General features: G+C 39.8%; 1 protein-coding gene across 4 annotated transcripts in view; it reads right to left on the bottom strand.

Annotated features, from left to right (window-relative positions):
* osbpl8 (oxysterol binding protein-like 8) overlaps positions 1–27,034 on the bottom strand; it is a 109,306-nt gene that overhangs the window by 73,351 nt on the left and 8,921 nt on the right. For 3 of the 4 annotated variants that reach the window (XM_020649513.3, XM_020649515.3, XM_065951103.1), the window contains exon 2: positions 10,239–10,339. In XM_020649513.3, the coding sequence (XP_020505169.1) occupies positions 10,239–10,283 (45 nt within the window). In that variant the 5' untranslated portion in view covers positions 10,284–10,339. Of the gene's footprint in view, positions 1–10,238; positions 10,340–23,086; positions 23,146–27,034 lie in introns of all 4 variants that reach the window. The other variant, XM_020649514.3, reaches the window with a different exon arrangement.

The raw sequence follows: 27,034 nt of genomic DNA, 5'->3' as shown, positions 1-27,034 counted from the left end.
AGAGCTGCATCTAGTGTAGCACAGCGGTTACCAGTGCAAGTCAGAGCTCCGAGAACGCCCTCGAGCGCAGCTACTGTAAGCACACTAGTCTTACTCATGCTCTTGTTGACTGAGGCCCCTGTGTGCACCAATAAACCAAAGAGCCGAACTCCCCAGCCATCATGGAAAATCAGCCCACAGGACGACGCATGCATGACACAGCCTCCCCGAAGCCTCATTACACGTCCAATAATGCAAGTTTTAAAGCACCGTCCTGTGCTACTGTGTCCATTAACCTGCTTAACGGTTTCCACAGAACAGCAGCCATTTAAAACAATTTACACCAAGGTTAATGCAGTGTGTAACATAAGAGCAAACGCACATGCTGAAGAGTTCATGACCCTTTTGAACTCTGGATTACACCTGTGTGTTTGATTATTGGGAAATTATTTCTTAAGGAAATGTCAAATGCATCATGTCCCCAGTATCAATACGAGTTTAGTTAAAAGGTTAATAAACCATAATTATCTAATTAAGTATCGCAATATCCGACATGGTTTTCTGTAAATTTTGCTCTTAATTTAGAAGCAAACTCATTTTTTGTTCACACATTTGAAGTGTAGGAGCCATTATGTTTATTTAATGCATTGTTCTGTTCAGCTGTGTGGAGGAAGATGGTGAAAGTTGTTGAGTGGGTTTGGATACAGTATTTTCTGTTGACCATCATCGTTGTCATAGTCATTGTTTTTCCAAGTAATTTTTTTTTTTGTTTTTGCATCGAGTCATGTAGTCATTCCTTTGTTTTATAAACTGTCCAAACACATCTGGAACAATCGAGTCGCAGTAAGGAGCCCACTTACTATCTAAGCAGCATTTTACAATCTTTTACGTGTAGTTGCTACAAAGAGGGTTTTTTTTAAACTCTGCCTATTTTTAGGTTTTTTTAAGGTAAATGCAAATGCTTTTTTTTTTTTTGCCTAATCCAAAGGCTGTTAATTATGCAAGCTTGTTTTTATTTTAGAACAATTTTCTGCAGACATCTTGAGGATAATCCAAACATCTCCCTGCAGCAAGATATCTGACAGATGGCAGCAGCCAGTCTTAAAGGTGCAATTTTGGGCTTTTTATGCTTTTTATTTTGAGACAGGGCAGTGGGTAGTCAGAAATCGGCAAGAGAGAGAGAGAGAGAGAGAGAGATGACATGCGAGCCAATTTGTAACATTTTTCACGACACGATGACATCATCAAATAACATAAAAGATGGTGGCAAAGAGAGGGAAACATATAAGCTCTCCATTGCAAGAAGTCTATCACTGCTATTGTGTTTCAAACAATGTTAACAGGATAATGCAAATTATTATCTCACTTGACAAATTTGAAGTAATGAAAGTCTGCCACCTAGTTTTACTCATCTCACAAAATGTGTAGACGTAGCAACAGACGTAAAATGTGAAGCAAAGGAAGGAATGAAGTAACCTATGAAAAAAACCAAAGGTCATTCGGTAGATATAGCAACACACTGGATTCAGTATGACGTCCGTGTCATCTTTCATAAATAAACTAGATCTGCAAAACACAACTCAGCAGATTTTTTTTTTTAATCACCAACAAACACATTTAATCTCCTCAGGCAAGGTGAAACCGAGGTCTGCTGTGTTTACCTTCCACAGCCACATTGCTGTTAGTCTGATAAAGAGGATGATGTGTGATAGTACAGCGTAATGTACCAGTAGATCAATCAGCAGTCAGTAGTAGCTGCTCGAAGAATTGGTTGACTGTTCTTAACAAAATTGTCACTAGCCTGTAAGAAACATTTGTAAAGACTTGATAACATGGTTTGTGTCAGTACAATGTGTTGATAGTGTGAAAACACAACTTTTGTCTTTTTCTCTGGCAGGTCACTTTAAAGCCACCATCTGCTCTGACACATTTTTGTTTGCTAGAAGACGATGTCATGTGCCAGCCAGACTACTTCCTGGTTCTAGTCAAACGTGTGGATCCCTCAAAACCAGTTGAGACTAAAATAAAGGGAGTCAGCCCTGACCAAGATACACTGATGCACACATAAAGCAAACCATAAAACTTTTGATTTTGTAAGGATTAAACACTAGGGCTGGACCCGAATATTCAGCTATTCGAATATTTGTTTTCCGGGTAGGCCATCAATTTTTTTTGCTACCTGACATTCCTATCCTCACAGCGGTCAGTAAACGTCACACTTCAGTTCACTTTGGCCGTTAAAGGGAAGACAAAACACAGAAGACTTCAGCTGTGTGGGAACACTTTAAATTAAGAGAAGACAAGACAAAGACAGTGTGCCAAACTGGCCTACGATGGTGGCACAAAAAGCAAGAACAGTCACCTGAATGCTGGAAGTAGTTTGACGGTGTAAAGAACCGAGACCATACTAGCTAGGTAACTCAGCATAGCCTTAACCTTTGCTTGGAAAAGACTTATTGAGCCGTGCTGCTCATCAAGACACTGTGTTTAAAATAAACCAATTACAGCAAAATGTACGGGATCCATCAAATACTGGTTGGATTTGGAAGATATTTTTTATTTAACCTTTATTGTACCAGGAAAATATATTTCAATTGAGATAAGAGAGTCCTGGCCAGGACATTGGTATAAACGTTTCAGACAGAGAACAAAAGACAGACAATAAACACTAAATCAGTCAACAAATCAGAGGCGTTCAGCAAAGAAAGATGCGCAGATAGTAGTCAAATGATAATTTATCCTACTTTTAAAATCATCCAAGCTGACTCAATGCTCTAGTTTAAGGTGACTCTGCAGTTCAGACCATGATGATGTAGCAACCCACTGACAGCACTTTCACCAAAGACAGAGCGACTTTGAGGGTGCGGATGAATCAAGCTTTATGAAACTGAAGGATCCCAGGCTGGAGCACACTGTGTTCCTTTTGCCAACATTGATTGGAAGAATAAGTTTTTAAAGTATTTTGAAGAAGAAAGAAACTTGCGTTTTCAAGTTCTTGGATTTGTAAAGAGCTTTTTTTTCCCCACTTGTGAAGTGATGAACTTGATAATAGAACTATATTTGCTGTCCTGATTGGGTATTTCTTCAACAGGGCTACAATTGAGCCTTTGTGAGCAGGCAAACTGCTTCTAGTCTGCTGAAAGGACACTGATACGATCCACATCACGGGGTTAGATTCAATTATTTGTATGCATCTTGAAACCGTGGAGGCAAAGGAAGGAAAACAACCCCAAACTCTCTCACAAGAGGTTTAAAAAAACTAAGAGTCAACTTAACAAAGTGCACCTTGAACAGAGAAATGTAAAGCTCGTTTACAAAGGAACACTGAGGACCCTTTTAATTAGACCACAGAGCTCAGCCCTGAAACTCCTGCTGAGAGTGATTCAGTGTGACATTATTTTGTTTTCTCAAAGAGGAAGGACTAACAGAGCACCCATCTAATGGTACTGATCGTAATAGTAATTCTCTTTCACAAAAATTGTTCTATTAAGTCACTATGAGTGAGGCAGATCACTCTGAAATTGAAAACTTTTAAGTCTCACAGCCACATAAGTTACACAGACAATGATATGAGCATTGTTTTAATTATGCACATATTGGGAATCCTTGGTAACAGAGGGCAGCGTGATGTCGGCCAGCAGTAGTTAAGCCAAACTTGTGTTGGCTGCTGTGACGCTCTCTGCGCTGGCGATGAATGCTAACTTGGGATGCCATGCTGTCTGATTTAAAATTCATTCACAACCTCAAAATAGCTACAGGAATAACCCGTAATAGACGACATATATATAATACATGAAGCCACACATGACAGCGAGTGTGTGTGCAATTCATTTCTTTCTCCATATTGAAGCCGGGGGAGCTGACACACAATATATCGCCCCTCCTCGAGCAAAAGGAACTGGATACTCCAAGAGGGATGTGTGTGTGAGCTGGGCAGCATATGTTTGCTGATTGATTCACTCAGGCAAAGAACAGAGAGCTAAATGTGTTTCCTATAGGGTCCTCTGGTAAAAAGCATTAGATTAATTGCTGCATCTTTAAGGGAAACACACAGACACAAAAATCCAATCTATGGGATGCTACCAGCACCTGCTTTACTCAATCCGTGAGTTAATAAATCCATACTCTCTTGATTACAGCCCGCCAACCAGATTAACTTTGTTAGAAAAAAAACTAAACAAACCTCTTTACTCCACTCCACGTATTTAAATCCTGAAAATTCAAATCCGCAACCTTCCCCCGTATCATCTAAAGTTTGTTATATTTACAGATATGCTGTTTTTCTGCATCTGAGGCCAGGCTTAAACTGTGAAGGATAAGCCTTCTTTTCCTGTTTACTTTAATGTTAGCGGTGAGCCCATGTCTCATCAGCCCAGACTGTCGGCTCGGCTCTGTCAACAGCACCCTGAGTCCGAGCACTGACATAAGGAGGCTGATGCTGCTTCCTTTTTCTCACTCCCAAAGAGCAGCCTGAAGCCAATTTTCACCTTCTTTGCAGCCTCCTGCAGCTTGCTCCTGTCACACTATCTGGCACTTTTAGGTCCATGAAACAAGGTACCTCTCTCTGTCGGTCAGAAATTATTTTTATAACAGCAGAATCAAAAAAAATAAAAAATCAACACTGGTGATAAAAGTTGCATGTGAATCACTAATTATTCTAATTTTTTCCCCCTAAGATTCCCTAATGCATTATCTCTTACCATCACCATTTGCTTTATTTGATATCAAAGTTGTGATGTCGCATTAAAAACACACTTTTATCCACTGGGACAAATCAATTATATCACAGGAACAGACGACAGTTTCTACACAAAAGTTAGTCTGACTTGAGCATTATGTAACGCACATGACATGCTCAATTTTAAGTAACAGGTGTGGTCAGCACCACTTCAAAGCTAGCCAGTAGCAACAGCTCAATGATTGGTTCGGGCATTCAGCAACCCCACGGGAAACTCCGAGTTCATTCCTATTCTACTTATGTTGTATAAAACAAGACTAATTGGAGCAAATTAGACACACAGATCCGTTTTCAGATTAACGTCACAAGGACTTCTTCTGTTGATTAGTGCAAAAAGGTCACATTTCATCAATTGTGATACACTGACTGATGCAACAAAAAAATAACCATATAAACTTTCAAAGGGGAAAGACGTCTTATAGACACTGTAGATGAGGCAAATTGCAACAAATGTGCAACTACAAAGTCATTTATAATCTAATCCAGGCCGCTGTCTCCTTCGCTCTTTGATGTCATATATACTAAAATAAGTTTATCTCCAAGTAACCAGTGCTTGGTAATGACTAGAGGTGGCAAAATATATATATTTATGCAAAAATGGAGATTCTTCTCTTCTAAAGATTTATTTTTGGGCTTTTTGTGCCTTTAATGGAAATATAGTTCAGTGGATAGAGTTGGAAATCAGGGAGAGAGAGCGGGGAATGACATGCGGGAAAGGAGCCACAGGTTGGATTCGAACCTGGGGCGCCCGCTTGGAGGAGCATAGCCTCCATACAAGGGGTGCGCGCACTAACCACTGCGCCACCAGCGCCCAAAGATTATTTAAGATTTAAAATCGATTCATAACTTCCATTTATATATATATACATATATATATATATATATATATTTTTTTTTTTTTTTTTGGGGGGGGGGGTGTTAATCCGTCACTCCCTGCTAAGTGCTAAGGCTAGCTCTTTAACTCAGTAGGAATGCCAAATGGAGCAACAAGAAATTCAGCCAGTCTTACAGATGATTGGAGTAGATCCTGAAGTACTAGTTAAAAAAAAAATAGACTTTGAATTCATGGATCAATGAATCCAGAATCGTTTTGAATCGAAAAATGGATTCTGAATCCAACTGTGACCCCAAGAATCGAAATCTAATCAAATCGTTAGATTCCCAACGATTCCAGCCCTATAAGGACACTGGGTTTTGGAAGTGGAACTGTTGTTACACTTATTTGGTTTGAAGATTAAATCTTCATTTGTACTCCCAGAAACCACTAAGTACATTTGGCAGATTGGAAAATTGGGTTTTGGTGTAATTTATGGTCATAAGAGTTGCTTCTCTTCTGCTCACGGTGTGTCTGCAGGGTTCTTAATTGGCTCAAATGTAATCTGTAAGGCAAGGCGCTTTTTGATACCTCCTATAACAGTTTAGACTTTGACTGATGATTCACTGAGCAGTGGAAGTCGTCCCGACATGAATGAGTAGAGCCCATTAAGGAGTTACACCATTTGTCGATTTCAATTATGAAAGTAATCTCCTAACCTCCAAATATCAATGAAGGTGTTTTATTTCCAGTAAACAAGAAGAAATGCACACAACTGCAGGAATCTTCTATTCTGAAGACTTTTAAAACTCATGTTGAGTCCTGAATGACGACAGAATCTGCCTTCATTTTATAGAACTATTAGTGTGAAAAACAGGTTGAAAGAAAATGTGATAGGCTGTATGAGTCATAAGCATTGTGATGTTATGGGCCTCATAATATTGATGCAAACTGGATTATAGCTTCAGAAGAGAGTGGAATCTCCTGCAAGACTGCTTACACTACTTTCTTTTTCTAACATAAAATAAAACTTTTATGATGAAAACAATAATCTATAGGCTAGACAAGACATCAGCCAGGATTTAAGAGAAACATAAGGAAAAACTTTACATATATTCTTCTCTAATAATGATACGGTTGACCATCTAAAAGATTTGAAAATAATGTTGCAACCCTCAAGTGTATCTTGTGTGATCTGATTTGATATCAAACATTTTTCACAGGGAAGCATGTAAAAACTAAATGAAGTTCGACTCCAACCCTTGTAATTTATGGTTTGCAGCTTAAACAAACAAATCAGAACCCTTAATAATTCTAGTTTAGAAATTGGCCTCTGCAATGTGTTGTCTATTCTTCAGTGAGAACTTGAGGTGAGATTTTAAATGTCAGTTTTAATATCAGTCAACAGGAGAATGCTAATGTTAGCCAATCAGCTACAGTCTTTGCAATTTCTTTGCAACATCAGCATCGCTGTCTCTTTGTAAACTCCTTCAAAAAGATGCACTAATCCAACTGATTATTTAGGGAGTCATTTCAGTAGAACAAACTGCTGCTGTAGAGAAACAATGGCTAAAGAAGTAGTTGTGATAAGACAAAATATCAGGACCACATCCAATCGTATGCATTTTCAGATCAATACATTAAATGACAACAGCTTGAAGAATTCTGACTTGAGGCTTGTTGGAAGCAAAAGACAAAAAAACAACCTCACTTTACAAAACAGTCTGGAAGAAACACTGGCCAGAATTATTTTAGAGGAGAAATCTGTAAGATATCTACTGAATTAAATTATAAAATGACCTTACTATATGATCAGACATGAAGGAAACATGCTATGATGAAGTGCTGGCTTCTCTGACAACAATGCAGCAGCTGGCCATTTTGGATGTCCGTCGGTTATCCAAATATCAGACCAGTTATGACGTCAAACCAACAGGTGTTGCAGCGATGGAAGAGAACTGGTTCAGATATAATTGGATCTACCCGACCTAAAAAAAGCTTTGGCATTTTCCTTATAAGCTCCAGAAACGTGGTCAAACTAGGATCAATATTGGAGATGCTTTTGAAAAATGGAGAGAGGTTAGAGCACAGATAGGTTTCAAGTCCAATGCAGAGTTGGCTAAACACTGAAGCTTCCGTGTCTGCGACATGGCAACCCACGTGCGCATCGCCTCAAGGGAGGACGGGGCAGTACAGGAGACAGCTCTCTCCAGTGTTTTGAATTTGGACAACAGTGCCACTTTTAAATGCTATGTGTCAGAGTTATATATTGCTCCTTAAAGATTGCAAGTTAGGATAAGACAGGTATATCAAGACAAAAAACCCTGCTTTGTGAGCCAGACAATATCTTTCCCTCCAATCAGCAAGCTTCTCAGCACAACAAGCTTCATACAGATGGCAAAGCTCCTTTTGGAACAGATGTGGGAGCAGTGCCAGTCCAAAGGGCATTTCATAGAGGATGAAAGTTTTTTCATTTATTTCAGCTGATCAAATCCTCTCGGTCAGTGTTCTCCTACCCACAGATCCTCTTCTCTTACCTCCGAGCTACCTCAAATCTATTGTTCTAGTTCATAATGACTGCCTATGTGCCTTTCTGAACAGCAGGTCACCACAGTATGTACAATGCAAATGACAGCCGACAGAATGGTGGTGGGTGTTTGAAACAAGAGGGGGGGGCATGCCACAAAACCCTGCTAAAGCGTCTCCTGCATGAGGATGTCGGTGCAAGGGGAGAAGCAGCAGACACCTTTCATCTGGTGTTGGGAAGCCATCGTCTTTACCGACAGACCCTTTCAGCAAACTGCAGAATATGCCAGCAACACAATACACACTGTGGTCGCTCATAATGCCAGAGCCTCTTCGATGAAGTTTTAAAGCTTCAACCTCAACAGTTACACATTTGTCAAATGTAATCGAAAAAGAAAGCACTTAAAAGAAACAGTAAATACACCGTCAGACTATACCAACCACAATCTGTGGATTAATTATTCAGCCTCTAAAAGAAACCCAGGAGAGGTCAGGCTAAAGAATTAGCTTGCACTACTAACAGTTATGAAGTGTCATTACAACTCACTCCCACCCTATGCAAGACTGAAGGAAGTAAAAAAGACTTTCAGCACTGCACACCTACAGTCCCATTGTATGTGACTGTGTGGAGGCATGCGGGAGAGACGGCCAGTACTGTTATCACCCCAGTTATCTGCAATTATAATTGCCCTCCTGCTTGGTGCAAAAATGGCTAGAGGGGATTATGATGAAGGTGAAATGAAAGTGCAGAATGACAATCCAGGAAGCTGAGAGTAAGGAAGTGGTTTAATGTGTTGGTGTGTGAATGTGTGTGTGCTGACTGCAGGTGCAACTGGTTAATATCGAAGCAATTCAAGCAAGGATCTGATTTCAATGCTCTTGTTCAAATGGTTTGAAATATATTAATTATTGAACAGTGGCTGAACTGTGCTGACAGTTTGAGACTGTGTAAGGATGTCAAAATGTTCAATTACTTCAAAACCACGTTTCAAAACGATTGAACTTCCTTTCAATGTTTGACAAAATAACAGCTAAATTACTTAAACGTCAAAACTATGCTTTATAACACAATTACAAATGAACTCTTGTTGAGATTATTTACCATCCTGCTTTAGAAAATATAAAGAAATACAAAAAATTGAGCATAAACAGAAATATTCATAATTTGATTAGCCAACTGCTTATTCTGGTGCAGACTAGCGGGCGTGATCAAATTGAACCCTTTCATCGACTAAATGCGCACATCCCTGGTTCTTCGAAGTCTCAGCAAAGACTTGATTTTGTTCTTCTTTTAAGTAACTTTATTTGAACGAGAACATCATTTTTTTTTTACTCTATAATGAAAGGGAAATGTCAGCTTAGTGCGGTAGTGTTTTTATTAACAAAGCAGAACTTGACTCTATTAGGGCACTGTCAACGTGTTACACTTAACAGGAAGAATCAAAAACAAATTCTGTGAAATACTTGTCCTTTAATCTTAGTTGTTTGTTTTTCCTCAGAAAAAGGATGTTGCAAAAACCCAACTCTGTGTGACCTTTAATCATCTGCAGCCGGAGTGACTTTAGCTGTCTTCTCTATCTACTGACATTCTCACACATATGCACATGCACACACACACCCTAACACAAGTTTAATTACAGGCAGCAAAGTGCAGTGTCTGCCACGGCCAGCCTGACAAGCCTGTGTAAGGTTAGCAACATTAGCACCTTTAGCTAATCATTAGGGTTCAGAGAGCGTACTCCTGGAGCAGACATACTGTCGCTGATGGCAGCAGGAAACAGGAGCCCTTTCCAGCTTCAGACTATACATGGAGGCTGAGTGAAGAGCACCAATTACTAGGGACAATTATCAGTGTTAAAGAGGCAGGGTGGGTGGATCGGAGATCATTTTGGAGATCGTAGGGGAGCTTAAAGAATAACATTTATAGTTAGGGTGCAGTCTATGTAGAGGTTTCATTCCAAATTTCTTAACCAAAACATTTATAACACTGTGTGCATTATTCTAAATGTTTAAAAGTAAAGCTGATACAAGGTTGCAGGTTTCTTTTAAAGCTCCATTGATTTCATTTGATACATACGTACCTAGATATTCTCTCAGTTTCATTGAGCAAAATAGTTTCTGAGAGTGTTGTTTTGTAATGAAGAACTTCTTCGCACCAAAGGCAAGAATGTGTCAACTCACCAAAGTTTTCTCAGGCTCCTGCTGGGCCTCAGAGGAGGACTCCATGGTCGTGTTAATCCAGAGTCAAGCCTACCAGTGATGCTATGACGATGACTGCATTTCTGTTGGGAGAAAGTAAGTAGACAAAGAGTTACCATGACCGGATAGAATTACTTGTACAACTATAACTACAACAAAAGCTCAAATATCTATAAGGCAATGGAGAGCAAGTTCTTGCAAACTATTTAGATAATTGTCTTATAGTTTCAGGTGGTGCAGTGGTTAGCACTTGTTTGAATCCCGGGTCGAACAGGTGCTTTACTGTAGGGATTTTGCACGTTCTCCCCTTGCATGGGTGGGTTCCCTCAAGCTACTGTGGTACCACAGCCCAAAGACAGGCTTGTTAGGTTAATTGGTGACTCTGAATTGCCCCTAGCTGTGAATGTGAGTGTGACTGAGTTGTTTGGCTCTGTTTGTCGGAGCCCCAATGGGACAAGCTGTATAGCAATAGCAACTTTATTTAAAAAGCACATTTGGCACAATAAGCTTTGGAGTTGTTTTAAAGCATTTTTTGTTGTTGTTTTGAAATAGCACTGAATGTTTTGAAAGTGCCCTTTGACCTTGTGGAGGACGGCTAGCAAGATTGGATGTATTTCCAACATCATGCCTACTCATCTATCAGATTACCATACAGAAGAACTAAGTAGGAGTTTCATTCCTCGCCTCGTATACTAATGCAGCAAAATAACTGTTCCCCACTGGTGCTGCAGCTCCAGGCCTTTAATAAACAGCCTGTTTTCTACTGCATGCATAGGACGGGGAACCAACCGGCCTGTCAGCTCCTTCCCCAGTGAGGCCTGAAAGATTCATTCCAATCTATCTATTTCTGTCGGCCCTCTGCTTGTGTTCCCTATAGAGGTTTTGGAGCATGACACTGTGTTTAACCTTTATCTATCCAGGGAAACTTTCTGCAGGCTGCTTGTTGGCTGCTTCACTGACCTGCTGAGGACGTTCTCAGGGGTACAACAGTGCGGGTACCTGTTGATGGGTATTTCATGGAAGCATTGGGCTGGGATTTTACTTTAAAGCTTCAGAAGAGTCATGTCCTTGGCTGAGCTGTTTAAATAGATTTTTATCCTCTACCACAAATTTGACAAGCTCATGTGCTCTATGCACACAGTAGAAAACAGTAGAGTCCAGTGGCAAGACTCTGCAGTTCAAAAGAAAACATTGTTTCTAACAAATCAGCATGACTAATTAAAGCACCAGCATTACATGTGCAATGAAACACAAGTAAAGATACCGATGGAAACAGTCAATGTTAAGCACACCTTTCATTGGAGTAATGGCCTTCATTGTACATTAAATTCCAATTCTCAATTCAAAGCCAAATTCTAAATGTTCAAATCCAATATCAATGAAGCCCAACCAATAACTTTTACTTCCATGCAATGGTGAGGAAATTTACAACAGTTTTGAGAGAACTTTTGACAATACAGGAGTTGGTTTAGCTCAATTAGTGTTCAGAAGCTGAGTGCTAACTGCAGGTTTGACACCTGGACTCTGCCCTTTGGTGTACAGTATTTCCTGCCAAAGACGAGAATGAAAGCTTAGTATTCTGCAAATAATTTACAAATCAACTGAGCCAGTTGCTGATACACACATACCATCTAAAGCCTTTTCACACTAGAAATCGACAGACAGGGAGACAGGGGGAAGGGGTATCAGGAGCCTTAACATGATGTAAAAAGGATGATGTGGAAATGGCTGACAAAGCATGCCTGCATCATTTGCAGACAAAGCAACAGTGCCTGACATATGTGTTATTAGAGGTATATTTCCTGCTGGGTTCCCACATTGGCTCACTCGGACTTAGACACGGGGAAGTTTGGGAAGAAAAGCGTCTGTTTGCATTCACAAACGTAGCTCACTCCTGAAGATTTCTGGAGTTTTGTGCATGTGTAAAAAGTAAAAACATTTAGTAGAGGAAACCAAAAGGCCCTAGGGTGAGCCATGTGATAGCAATCTCCATCCCTCCAATAACATGCGCCATGTATCCCTGTCCTTGTCTGGTCAAACTCATTACATTCCGGTTTTCCCATGTGATTACTGTACTTGCACACAATTAAAATTCTGGCGTAACCCCACTGTTTGAAATTGCAATACCACTGTCAGCTGAATCCTCGTCATGAGTTCATGAACAAGTGGGACCATCTGTTAATTACACTCAACGCTTCCGGGAGATTATAGTTGGGTGGAGCGGCTGCCTGCCGACACGTGGTGATCCTAAAAATGCTTTCAAGATTAAATGAGTCGGCCACATGTGTTAATTGCTGTTTTGTGTGGATATGTTACAAACCCTGTGGTCCTAAACAAGATTAAACCCTTTCAGACCATGTGGCAACACATGGACACTTGAGACAGCAGGAGCTCAAACACATTGTGTTAGAACAGCTATTGTTTAATGTTGTGTCAAGAGTATCTTATGTGACATAAAGCATCTGGCTGTCCACTATGAAGATTTTACTAAATGATCCTTTTTCTTTTGGTTCAGTGCAAAACTTAACCACCATACTGTACATGCCTACCCGAGTCTCATAATTAAAGACGCACAATTCAGTGCCTGTTCTAGTTAGAGGCTTAAATATTTCTAGCTTACTTCTTTCTAAGGGTTTAGGTCACATCCCTGTTTATCCAGTATAATCTTTTAACAAAGAGAAGAATTAAAGTAATTGGTAGTCTGGATCTAAAGTTATCAGAGAAAAAAGCAGAGCTAAAATGAGTTGCAGCTTGGCCTGCAGCACCCAATGCCCCTCTGAAGAGCATTTAAGAGTTCACAGATTTAACATGGAACTCTTTAATTAGCAGCCTTTACTGGTTTAAATCACTAGATCTCTTTTAGAAAGGAGGAAAACAGTGGCTAGTTTGGCTCCTAATAAAACACTGTAAATGATTTATACTGAAGAATTAAATACATGCTAAGCACCTTCACATAAGCATGTGACAGCTCAGCTAGCAGCCCATCCTGGAGTTGTGAGATCCCTGAAAGCTTCAGGGAAGAACCAACCATTTTAAGAAAACACTTCATTCCATTTTTTTAAACTAGTTTTGATCAAAAGATCTGCTTGTTTGGATAGGACGACGGCTTTCTTTGTTAATTTAACTAAAAAAATTAACCTTAAAGGGGCTATTTTGAGACCACCCCCTTATACATTGTCAGTTCATGGCAGGATATTTGTGCTCATGATTCCTCGTCTGCATCTAAAACGCACGATTGAGGCATTTCCCATTGATTGCAATCATCGACTTTAAGAAAGGCTGTCTTTTTTTTTTTGAGCTGTAGAAACTTAAGAGAAAAGGAATAGCAATGTAGAAACATTGCTAATTTATTTGATAATAAAGACTCTTACTGAAAGTGATAAAGCTCTCTCTGTGAAGGTCGATATAGCTTCATTACATCGATACAACGTAGCAGTGAAATGCTTGATTTGCAATGCTTGACGTTTAGCCCTGTGCAAGAAAAGAGAACTTTCAGTCCCTGTTTACTGAAAATGAATGTTTAGAAATATATAACTCGGTTTGCCTCCGCTTGCTTTTATCATTGAGACCAGTAATTTGATCACAAGAAAGGACCATCTAACCAAGACCACCAAGGGCTCTGAAATAGAGCCATAATTGCCTTATGAGGACATGGAATGGCTCTATTCAGCTCAAATCATGAGAGCCAAACACTATAGATAAAAGATAATTGGTGAGGGTTTGAGATGCTTCTTGGACATAAGAGCAGGCTTAGGCTGTTTTGTAGTGAGAATCAGCACTGAGAAGAAGGGTGAAAAATGGTAATACTCCGTTTTTCTGTTTCAATTTATTTAATTAAGTTTAAATCAATGTTTGCTTCTATGAAACTTTGATGAACCAATTCAATATAAAGCAAAAACTGTTATTATTTACATAGGCAACTTCCCATAGGACAACTATACTGACATGACAGATACATTTTTAAGATTATGTTGTACATTTGTCAGTCTGTGAAGTTTTGTTTACATTAGCAATTTCATTATAAAAGTAGGAAGCAAGCCGCTCTACAGGAGACTCTTGAGAGACAAATTGCCTGTTATATTACACAGAGGACAGGAAGACACCCTGACAAAGAGAAGGTCACCAAATCCCCTCACCACCTAATTCTCCCAATGTAATGCTCCACTGCTCCAACAGCCTCTTGGCTTGAGCCAACACACACACTTCATCTGGCCTCGACTCTCAAGGACCCGTCACGCCAAGACAGATGCTCTCCACTCTTTCTCAAAACAGGCTTCTGCAATCAGTCCATGACTCAGCCGGGAGCAGCAGCCACACAGCTGAGGTGCGAAAATACCCAAAAATAATCGCCCCAAAACTACAGGGAATGTTTTATAGTAGTGCGAGGGGGGTACAATTTCTTTCTGTAATATTCTTTGCAAACATTTACGACTTTTATAATGCCTCTGAAGTGTGTACCTGCAGTGACAACAGAAGTTTATTATCTTATCCCAGGGTCTACACTGAGCACTTAGTCATTCTCGTATAATTCAATATTTAGTTCTAAGTTTCAGTAGCATAAGCTTTGCCTTCTGCTGCAACAAGGAAAAAATGAAGCACATGTTGCCTACAGACATCTAGACTGATAATCACCATCTGAGCTTCATTTGAATGCTAACAGGTAGTAGCTAGCTACAAACTAGCATCAGGAACATTGTCCTCCAGGGTTTGGTGCAAAGCTACCAAATAGGCCAACCACTTAGTCTATATTCCTTGGCCTTCAGGAAATGGAGAAGCGTTTGCTAACACATCGTACCTTAGACAAGTATAGATCAGGGTATGTTGTGCCTGTTGTAGGGTTGTCACGGTACCAGAATTTTAATGTATGACACAATACCAGTATAAAGCATTCCTAATCATATTGATAACTGATTTGATATGACAGCAACAAACATAAAGGTCCTAGAAACTCAATATTGGGTAAATTCTTGTTTTTAATTACCAAAAAGTGCTAGCACTGTATATTTGTGCAGTTGTAGTGTCAGTTACTTGAAAAACCTCTCTTGATGGCGACATCTTTGAATGTAAATATGACTGATAATCTGTCGTCTTTTTATCTACTTTACTTTTCTATACTATCGATCATCATCAAATGGAGATTGTATCATTTCGAAACACAAAACTCTTAGCTAAGACAGTTAATGCTAACATTGTATCTATGTAGCATATCTCTGTTGGCGTGTTAGCATTTTAGTCACAGTTCTGCTTCAGCAATACAAGAAGATAAGCTCATATGGCGGTTAACTCTACAGTAGTTGATGTATATTGATACCTTTCTATTTTTTTTAATCTATCTATGATTTTGTGTATCATGTTGGAGTCCTCACTTGATAAACAATGGACAAGAAATTGACGGGCAATCCACTCTGCTGTGGTTCAATTGTCTTCAGTTTCTCCCACACTTTGCTGACACTCTGCTGCCCTTACAAACAAGCTGGCACATTACAAAAGGTCTCAGTCGTAGCACAGCACACTGGGAGCTAAAAGAGCTATGAATCATTGCCAAAGACAGAGGGCAAACGCTAGGGGAATCCTAAACTTGTGGCTTGGCAGTGTCCCCAAAACACGGCTGGAAACACAAAACACCTTCTGAGGGGTTTCTCCACCGAGCCAAGAGATAGCAGGGAACCCCTGGGTATAGAGTTTGTTAGAGTGCAGATTTTCTCATTTAAATTATTATTATTATCAACAAGTATGGCAACAGGTATTGGATCGTGAGACATTAAGTCCATCAGTTACGTCTTAAGACATACATTTACCCTTTGGAGAGCTGAAGATCATATCTGTTAAAGATGAAGAAAAGATAAAAGTACCAAACAGCAAAAGTTTCCAGAACTTTAGTTTCTACAAAGTACTTTTCAAGGAAGTAAAGGTTCCTCCAGACAATGGTTGTCTGTGTTTATACCACTTTATAAAGCCCTGGTAAGATTGGGCAGACTAGTCTACTTACAAAAAGAAGTCACAGCTGCAGGACTTTAGTGTTTTAAAGGATTACTATGCAAAATTATGGATAAAAGTGTTGCAAAAATCTTACGATTTAAATATCTTTTGGAGTAATGACTTCTTAAAAAGTGAGTGAAGTCAAACTCCCTGTAGATTTGTTTTTTCTCAGCTCTATGGTAAGACTGAGGACCAAAAATCTTGCCATTTAATGCAAATGATCTCTCAGCCTAATCTATTTTAACAGCTTACAACGTTCTAGCGTGCTATTTAGAATACTATTCTTAAATATTCAAAAACAAACCTTTTCTTAATTACTATCAGTGGTTTTGAGAATAAGTCCAATTTTCCATCAGAACAATTTCAGTCCAATTGTAATAAAAGTATGCTTTATTTAGACTGGGTGTATCAAGGCGGCACAATCCTAACTGCAGTGTGTCAAGTATTTAAAATGTCACAAAACATGACTCTTATAGACTGTGTATTTTTTTAAAGCTCCACACAAAAACATAAATTACAGAAAATGTTTGGTTTAAAAATGAGAAGAGCAAACTGGAAGATATCTGTTTGGATTGCTTGTTATTCTTGTTTGGAGTCAGCAGTGGGGAAAATACTTTCAGATTCTGATTGTTTTTAGATTAACAGTAGAGCTCAGCTCAAGGGCAGACAAGGACATAAATCATTTCAGGATCCTAAGCTGATTGTAGTGATGTAGCCGTCCACTCCCCATAGGAGAGGCATCTCTCAGACAGCCAGAGAGGCAGATCTATACAGACCCATCACTGCTGTCAACACTGAGTGTTTGGGAATTGATTACATGTGGTTAAGTTAAACATACCGTGCGTTAGCAGCATGCTGGATGAGCGATAACAGCAGAGAGTGAGACAGTGACATTGTCACGTGTGTCCCTGATAACACACAGCACAGACAACAGTCTCTCCCATGGTTTTGTCTGAAGAGTCAATTTCATCTTTATCTGCAGTCCTTGAAGCGACTGTCACACACTCTGATAATTCTGAACAAGGCCTTTGTTGACCCTACTGCTGCAAAGTGATGATGAAGCTTTTAGAATAATCTCCAACAAGACTCTCCTGCAAAGGCTTGTTTTCAACACTTGGGAAAAGTAGATGAGCTTCATTGCTCTTGACAGCAAGTGAGAATTGATTTCCATCCAAAATGTAAAAGTATTTCCCTCAATAATATCATCATCATGTCATCAAGTGCACATGCCTAAAACCTGTATTTATCTGTGTATGTCCTATGCCACCAAGTCACAAATATAGCCATTCTTGGTACAAAGATGTTTTGAGCTTAATATATATTCAGAATGCTGCACATGCACACAATGACAACAATGCATGCATTCTAGACTATAACATGCACAATCAATGTTCAACATCTTAGAGTTATTAGTTAGCAAGCTAAAATTTGTGATTCAACACTTAATATTATGTGTGAGAATCTCAGGGGAACTCAAGATAAGATACAACACGATGCGATGCAACATGATTTGCAATACATTGGCGCAAAAACAATTTTATGATACATTCTGCAAGAAAATCATTTTATGATATTACAATATCTGATTAACTGAAGAATATAAATTGCTTGAAAAAAAGGTGTAGTGCAGGATTCATGTTTTAACTGCACTTTGGTGTCATTTTCACCTTTGATCAAGCTTCATCCTTTAACTTAGTTGGCCTGCTGTAAAGTCGGCTTTATCCCGCTATCATTTTTCTTTCTTTCATCCCGCTGTCAACTTTTTTCCGCTAATAAACCTACATTGACACCACCCTCATTCATGTCATAAGCACCAGTGTGAAGAGTCATGGAGAGGTGACGCGGTGAGTTATATGTTTAAAATGACCATATTTAAAGCCTTACGTTGCAAAATTGATATTTTGTCTCTACCCTACTGAAAAGAAATGAGTGCTGTGGCTGATGGGATTGTCATCATCAGTCTTGTAAACACTGGTGAAATAATAAAAAGTACTAGACAACACTTTTCACCTGATGATTCTGCTGGATGGTAACTATTTTCTTACACAACAATAATAATATACAGTATATATGAAGCTACGTAATCTGCTCAGTATCAGATGTTCAAAGTTAAAACAGCTCAGGCAGGCTGGATGTAATTTCCTGTACAGGGACACATGACCATGACACTATACAAGAAGGTGCCAGTGGACAAACTGTACTTTCAGGAATACTTTCTATGGAAATTAAAGCAGTAAAACAAAGACAGGGGAGAGAGGAAAGATTGAAGAAACTTGGTCCAGTGTAATCTACTGCCTGTCCCAGTTTGGTGCTCAGGGGGAGACTTCTTTAAACAGAATTAATCCATGTAGGTCAGGGAGTGAAGAATATTAATCAACTATGTAAGTAGAGTTAGAGGCTTGCCCTGGTGGACCAGAGAGAATCCAGCTCTGCTGCACCAAAATCAGACTCACTTTTCTTACCCCTAACAAGAGTAACATAGAAATGAAAGTGAAAAAATTATAAAAAATATCGTTGTATGTCGCAAAACATGTAACAAACAGATTCTAACAATGCAGGTCATACATTTCAAATCTTGGTTGTTTGTAGAAATACTAGAGGCTTGCAGATGTTTTTAAATTGAAATAATATCGTGCATCCAATTCCATAGCAAAGATTAACTCATCCTTCATTAGATCCTTTTCGTCTGAATCACAATGCTTGAAAATTATTTCTTCCAATTCAAGTTAAAGCATCCTTGAGCATCATGGAGATTTGCCTAAAGAGACTGCATCTACCCATCTAATAAAGAAGAAAGTATAAACAAGGTTTTTAAAAGGCAAGTGAACAAAGGATGAGTTTCTGTGTTGGCAGGGGATATGCCAAATCTCACAATAAATAACTTCTAGATAGTTCTAATAACTTCTAATAGTCTTTAGGTTCTTCCCTGACTTTCTATAAATTTACTCTTGGCCAAACCCCTCCTTTCAGTAGCTGTTCCCGATTCCTTATTCGGCGTTCTTTAACGTAGCAGCCGGTGTTTCCATGGAAACGATAAACATGTCGTGTCTGTCATGGAGGCTCTGTCATGGAGGCTGCCACAACAAGACGACATGTCCTGATACAACTACACAATCATGGATTTCTCTTGCTTCGATTACTGTTGGAATATTTAAGGTAATGTAAGTACAAATACACAATATAACATAGTTCAGTCACCTTTAAGCTCTTTGCGATGGAAAACTGACAATTCAGATGGACTCTCATCATTTTAACACTTTGAGTGGAAGAAGTCACACAAACACGGAGTCAAGAGAGTAGACCCCCCCCCCCGTCCAGCTGTTGACAAGGTGGCTGCATATGTGTACTACCTTAATATACTCTACTTGTGTTTGATGTTGACCTTTTTCTCACATGCATGACCTCATTGTCCAGCTTAACAACGACAAATCTAACAGAAGCCAAGTGTCCAACGATTATTTTAAAAGCACAATATCTGTTAAGTGTTTGTTAAAGGACACGCAAAAGGAGGAATTGATTCCGCCAAGTTTATCACCCAGCGGCAGGCAATGACATGGAGCAAGCAAGAGGCAACATGGAGGTCAACAACAGGGATTACAGGGTCAGTGAGAGTTCAACTGGCTGGCAGGAGGATGGAAAAAATGTTCAGGAAAACACTGAAAGCTAGAAAGGATAAAAGATTTTTTCTTAATGTGCAATAGGGTGCAGAACGATTTTCTGTGCATTTTCACAGATGCACTCCTGACAATATCTGGAAAATCTCAGCAATGTCCGCCCCCCCGTGGGGTGCTGGTGGCGCAGTGGTTGGTGCACACGCCACATGTATGGAGGCTGTCGTCATCGAGGCGGGCGGCCCGGGTTCGGATCCAACCTGTGGCTCTTTTCCCACATGTCGTTCCCCACTCTCTATCCCTGATTTCCAACTCTATCCACTGAACTATCTCTAAAATAAAGGCACAAAACGCCCACAAATAAATCTTTAAAAAAAAAAAATGAAAAAAGGAATGCCCGCCACTGAAATCTCCCTGAGAGGTTTTTCACGCATGTCCTTGACAGCGGGAGAATTTCACTGTCGGATGGGAGCGGGGGGTTCTCAGGAGGCAGTAAATATTATTAAAAGGATGCCGCACAAGTCACAGTGTAATGTCTACAACATATCCAAGATGGAGAACAAAGCAACATAGTCACTGTGATGACAGTTTATTTTTGCCTTTAAATCAACCCTGCATATAACTGAACATATTCACAGTATAAATCAAAGAGTGAAAAACAAACTGCTGAGCACAAAAAATAATAAAGCCGCTTCATCAGTTGCATGAAGATTTAACTATGGCCGAGTAAAAAAATTGATTCATCAATGCATTGCAATCTAGTTTTTCCCTACTTAATATCGATACAGAACATCCTGATATTGATAATTGCCATTGTTATGAAGCCCACCTCCTGTGGGGGCACTGTGGGTGCTGCCACACTGTGATTTGTGTTGTACTGAGACCCCACTTGACTAAACAACATCTGTAAAAATTCATTTTGGAGTCAGTTTGTTCTAAATCAAGACAAAAAAAATGCACACATTATGATGTAACAAATACCAGAAGGTACTGTGATGAATCATCTGGGTATTTCTGTCATCCATGTGTATTACTGAATGAATATCAAAGCATATTGATCAATTTCAAATCAAATCGTAACCCAAAAAACTAAATCACACATCAGCTGATTCTGATTTCTTGCAGAAATGTAACCAGGGGAAGGTAAAAAAAAAGTCTGGAAAGAAGTCGGGGTAAAAAAAGTGTCAGCTTGCATTTACACATGCAGCTAACCCACTGAATTTCAGGAAATAATCATACGTGTGTGGATGTAAAGGCTATTTGATGATCAACAATCGCCTTTAAATCATTCACCTTTTGTGTGAGGTTGACATAATAATCGTCTAATGGTCAGTTTCTCTGTTTGTCTTTTTGTCACAAATAAATGCTTCATGAAAAATGATTTTTCCCATTGACTTCTTGGTGATCTGTCACTTTTTCAAAGTTGATGCATCAAATAAATGATGTGTCATTATCAAGAGATTATAATACATAATACATTAGATTACATTGTCCTACAGTGTCCTCTGAAATACAGGACAACCTGTTGGTAGGATACTGTACATTAGGGCAGGGAATCTTTCAATTTCATTCTGGATTCATGATTCAAAGTCTATTTTAGAAATAGTACTTCAGGATCTACTCCAGTCATCTGTGAGACTGGCTGAATTTCTTGCTGCTCCATTTGGCATTCTACTGAGTTAAAGAGCTAGCCTTAGCACTTAGCAGGGAGTGACTCATTAGCCAAAAAAATAAAAATAAATACATTTAAATTTTTTTGGAAGTTATGAATCTATTTAAAATCTCAGAAGATAAGATTGATTTTTTTTCCCACCTATAGGACACATTCATGGTTTCGGTCTTTGAATTTTGTTAACAGCAAGAGAAATGTAGAATCACAAGACCTATCTTCCACTTGTTGTTTCTCTATCTTAAATGTTCCTGTTTCTTCTCACCCTACATAAATACAGCTAAAACTACACTCACCACACTTTGGTTTGAACATCAGCTGACAGAAAATCAATGAGTCAATGTCTTTTATGCCACAACCAATCAATTAATGTAGATTTCCACGCCCTTGACGCTTAATTGCATGCGGAAAACCAGCACAGCCAAAAAAAAGCACAGCTCCCAACCGAAGAAAAGACCATTATTGTGCAAATAAACCTGATTCAGAATCATATAATGAGCGTTATTATTGGTTCTTCGTGCTAAAAAAAGGATGATGTGGCGCTATAATCTCTGACAGCAGAGCGTCTCTTTTATTTCTTCACCATTAGCCACAGGAGAATGGCAAGTGTCACCTTGTGCAATATTTAAACTGTGTAAGACTTTCAAATGCAGCAAGGTGACTCAGCTCACTAACATCCATTTATCGGACCTAACAGAGCGACATGTGGATGGGAATGCTGATGAGGACTGTGAGAAGGTGTTAACCCCAGCAGTGTCAAGGAGACTGTGGTGACCTCGGACCGCTCATCCCCCTGATAGGAGGGAAAAAACGCAACTGCTTGGTTTTTAACTAGCTCTGAAACATCACTGCATCAGACACTGAGAGGAAAATCACAGAGAGAACACAGCCATGGCTCCTCTTCAGAGCTGCACAGTGAAAAGTGTATGACGCACACAGCCCAAGTTGAATAATATGTGTCAGTTTGTGTGTGTGTGATACCTCTTGCATAACAACACAGAGAGAAAAGATGTAAGGCTGAAATGCCAGCACATGTAGCCTAAATTTCCATCATTCTCTGAAGGATGTACTACGGACATCACAAGGAGGTGGAAGGGTCACAGCGGCAGACGATATTCCTGTGACCTGAGAATGGCCTTCTGAGTTGGGGAAACGGGCTGAGCTGGCTGACAGGATTGTAGCCATCAAATCTACATGATCAGTTCAGCCAGACTCTGGACAAGTATGATTCACCTCCACGTCCCTGCCTGGGATTTCAACAGCTATCTGCAGTCTGTCTGACACCGGCTGATACGTTCTGAGTTGCTAGTCGGATATCGGGACACATCATCAAGCTGTAGTGTGATGTGACCTAAATGTATTAGCAGCTGTTACCCTACCGTAGCCTTCCTACACACATACATAGCGTGAAAACACTCGAAAGATTCAAAACACAGTCACGTAAATGGACGACATCGATTCAAAATCGAGCGCAGGTAAATCTAAGCACACAAACTCTTGGATACAGCCGGAGCGATGCAGCATGCACATGTGCGAGAGAGAGCATATGGAGAGGTGAATGAACGACCTACCTCACGTAGCTCGGGTAGCAGAAAGCACCATTACATTCACAGTAGTCTCTGAGAGAGGGCTACAGAGGAATAGAGGGAGAGGGAGGGAGAGAGAGAGACATAGAGATGACATCACTACAATTTTTCTTCCTCCTCCTCTGAAATGTAGGCTAGAGCTGCAGGGCTGCCGGTGTCGGAGCAGCAGTGAGAGCTCCCTCTGTGTGTGTGTGTTTGCATCAACTGAGAGGAAAGCTTCACTGCTGGAGGTGACCTCAGTGTATGAGTCCACATCCCCAACTGTGCGCACACACACACACACACACACACACACACACACACACACACACACACACACACACACACACACACACACACACACACACACACACACACACACACACACACACACACACACACACACACACACACACACACACACACACACACACACACACACACACACACACACACACACACACACACACACACACACACACACACACACACACACACACACACACACACACTGTTGGGCTCGTTACTGGGAAGAAAAGGACTATATTACTCATTACTTATTACTCTTTTTAAAAGTAATATAATGACTTTACTTATTACTCCCTGCCAACAGTAGTATGTTACACTACTCGTTATATTACTTTTCGTTTCATTAGTTCTTTGGCTTGTAGCCAAAATCCAGTCTGGTTGTTTTGTAGGCATTGTAGGGCTACAGCTAATCTCCACGGCCGCAGAGGGCTCGTTGGTGGGGTTTATTTACACGAGCTTCACGTTGTTGTGCTGTTGTTGTAAGTGCTTAATGAGGTTTGAGGTCGTGTTCTTTGCAGTAGAAAGAGCCCTATAGTACCGGGACACAATCTACATCTGACAACAATGTTCTTGTCATCTTTCCTCTCGAGAAAACTAAAGTAATGGAAATATCTCAAGCCGCTGAATGTAAACATGAGCACTTCCATCTTCCAAGCTAGCCAGGGTTGCCAGGTATGTATGACAACAACTGACAAAATAAGCCCAAAGGCCAAAAAAAAAAAAACTACCCGCAGCAGCACCTAAAATGAAGCCCGATTCAGCAGGAAAACTGCAAACCTGGCCACCATGATGCTCACTACCTTCCTGCTTGGCTGACGTGCGCGATGAAATGAATCTGGGGATTGTTGCATTTTAAATCAGAAGTGGGGTAATAACAACAACAGTAAGGTAGTAACAAGTTATTTTTGCGTGAGTAACTGTAATATTATTACTGGAATTTCATTAGTAATTCGTTACACTACTCGTTACTAGTAAAAGTATTATTATTACTGTAACGCGTTACTGCCCAACACTGGACACAACCAACTAGAGCATTAAATAGACTTGTACAAAAACTACAATCAGATTACTGAATGCTCCTAGGGTTAGTCATTTTATCTTTTTAGCGCCACAGATCTTTTATTCTTTTATTAGACTGATTGTTCAAGTGTTTTTATTTTGTATTCAGTCTGGCACACCTCTAACTCAGTCAATATTAGTGTGTCTCCTTTAGGTCCTATCCCTGTTTCAACTCCTTGTGTAATCTGTTGTTTGTGTGTCAACTTGTCCTTGTTTGTGTTTTGTTTTTCTCATGTGTACGGACTGTTCCACACCAATTGCCCCAAGATGAATTAATAAAGTTGTTTGAAATGAATTGAATTGATATGTATGCCAGTTTATGCATCAGTCAAATAATATTTATTACCTGCGAGGGAAATGAATCTCGAGTAGCTCACACAGGTGAGTGTTGTGATGTTTGCTGCTAACATTTTTTTTCTATCTCACTGTTATCAGATCAGTTGTTTGGGTTGTCTGATGCGCAAATTCAGATAACTAAATCTCTACAGTCACACCCCAGATAACTGAGGGTTTGATAAAATTCCTCAAAGAACAATCTCCTTAAATCATGATGGTGCTCCTATGAAAACAAGAGGATCTAAAGAAAACCCTTTAAAAGTGGAAGACTGAGAAAGTTCTCAGACTAGCATGTATTACCATGAAGCAGATTCTTATCACCAAAGCTTGAACAGTGTTTTATATTGAAGGCTTCACTTGGAGTTCAGGTTTGTATTCCGCTTGTGGCTAACCAAAGATCCCTCTCCGTGGTTTCTTAGATCTAACAAAATATTGCTCGCTAATGAGCTTTAGAGAGGGAGACTTTAGGAGCTCGTCTGACCTTGCTGGACGGGAAAGAAGTCTGGCCATGTGAGGGGATTATACAATTGCAATGAAAAGTCATTTTCAAGGGGATTAGTGAGAAAGAAGACGGGAGACAAAGAACAAAAACTTGATGATATGGAGTCAGTTTGCAGTTAAGTGGGACACACTCGGAGTTTAAAGCCAGATGGAGGGCAGAGCACAACAAAAGGCTTAATTCACCAACAATACCTTAGTGAACAACATTTTTGTGAAGGCATTCTTCTCAACAAGTAAGAGCAATTATCACCCCAAATCCCTCGCCCAGAGGCTCAATAAAGCCTGCCCAACCTGAACAGAAAGTGGAGAGATGGGCCGGCAAAGATAGCTTATCTAACAATGATAAGGCTAAATGTATTGTGACAAGACAATAAAATGTTGATAAGGACGCCACAAATGGGAAATAACAGAGATAAAAGTAAAACATATCTCTAACAACACATCTCCAAAGAGATGTATTGTTTTTTAATCATCTTTCATGAATAAGGTCTTAGAGACAATTGGTTTAATTAACCTCTGTGTTGACATTTCTTTTGATTTGCTTTCCTAGCTTTTCCTGGAAAAAAGCAATATTATGAGACCACAGCACTGACCCTTCCAATATAAGTGGCTGGAACACAGGAATAGAAGAGACATTTACTTAACACGAGCTAAATGTCATCTATTTACAGCTTCCTCCATTATGATTGCCCCAAATGATCCGTTTTCTGAGGACATGACTTGGAGAGACTGTATGGAGAGATATGTGACACAGATGGTAAAAGTAAGTTGCTTCATAGCCACTGACCCCTCAGGCCACAGCTGAGCCTGGAGGGATTATTACAGTAGTGGTGATTTTTTTGAGACTTCTGCTGCCAACCGTACCTTTACATTTCAAACAAAGTAAGAGCCAGTGCTGTTTTGTTGATCATAAAAGTGGATGCTAGAGGTTTGGTATGATCTAGCAACAAATTTCACGGCCAAAACTACAGTTCCTCAAAAGGCCACTTGAGGCTGGCTCCAAAGGCAAGTGAATCCACTTTAAGCCTAAACAGCAACCTCTGTCTTTATAAGATGAAGCCAATAAGAAAAACCATGGTACTTGAGGCTGGTGACCAATGAATCCCCATTACTCCTCCATGTTTCCACAGGATCCATGCTATGATGTGCGCCCTATCCCAAAGGGTCTGTTTCTGATACAAAAGCGCAGCAAATCACCGCCATGAGCGGCTTTTCTCAAGGGTTCACAAGATCCCAGGAGAACTAAAAGATCACATGGGAATAAAGAGAATAAAGAACAATATGGTAGGCACTGTGGTCAACCATCTAATCAGCCAGCTGATTCATTATTATTGGAAATATACTGTAAATCTGGGGAAAATTTACATTGGAAAACACTTTAATCCCACCAGCCAACTACTTCACTGTCAAGCACACCACCCCTTCTTCCAAATATGGTCACTTTAGACAATAAAAAAGTAAGATTACCACAAAATTGCCAGACTCAAGAAAAAACAGCAGTCTACAGGCCAAGAGGGTATAACATGGCTGCTACATGTTCACTTGTTCTATATCGTCTAATGTTAAGTCATTAAATTCTATTCTCACTGAACAAGATTTTCTGTTTGCATAAACTCTTCAAAAGAGCTGCAGTTGAGAACAGGACTCTGTAGTCTCAGGGTCTGAATTGGGACCCTGGAAAGAAGACAAAGGTGTTCAACCCTTGTTAACACCTTCAGCTTAACAATAATGCCTGGGATGAGTAGAGGA

Source organism: Labrus bergylta, chromosome 23, assembly GCF_963930695.1.
Source record: "Labrus bergylta chromosome 23, fLabBer1.1, whole genome shotgun sequence".
Classification (NCBI taxonomy): Eukaryota; Metazoa; Chordata; class Actinopteri; order Labriformes; family Labridae; genus Labrus; species Labrus bergylta.
This window is presented reverse-complemented; position numbering and strand designations above follow the sequence as displayed.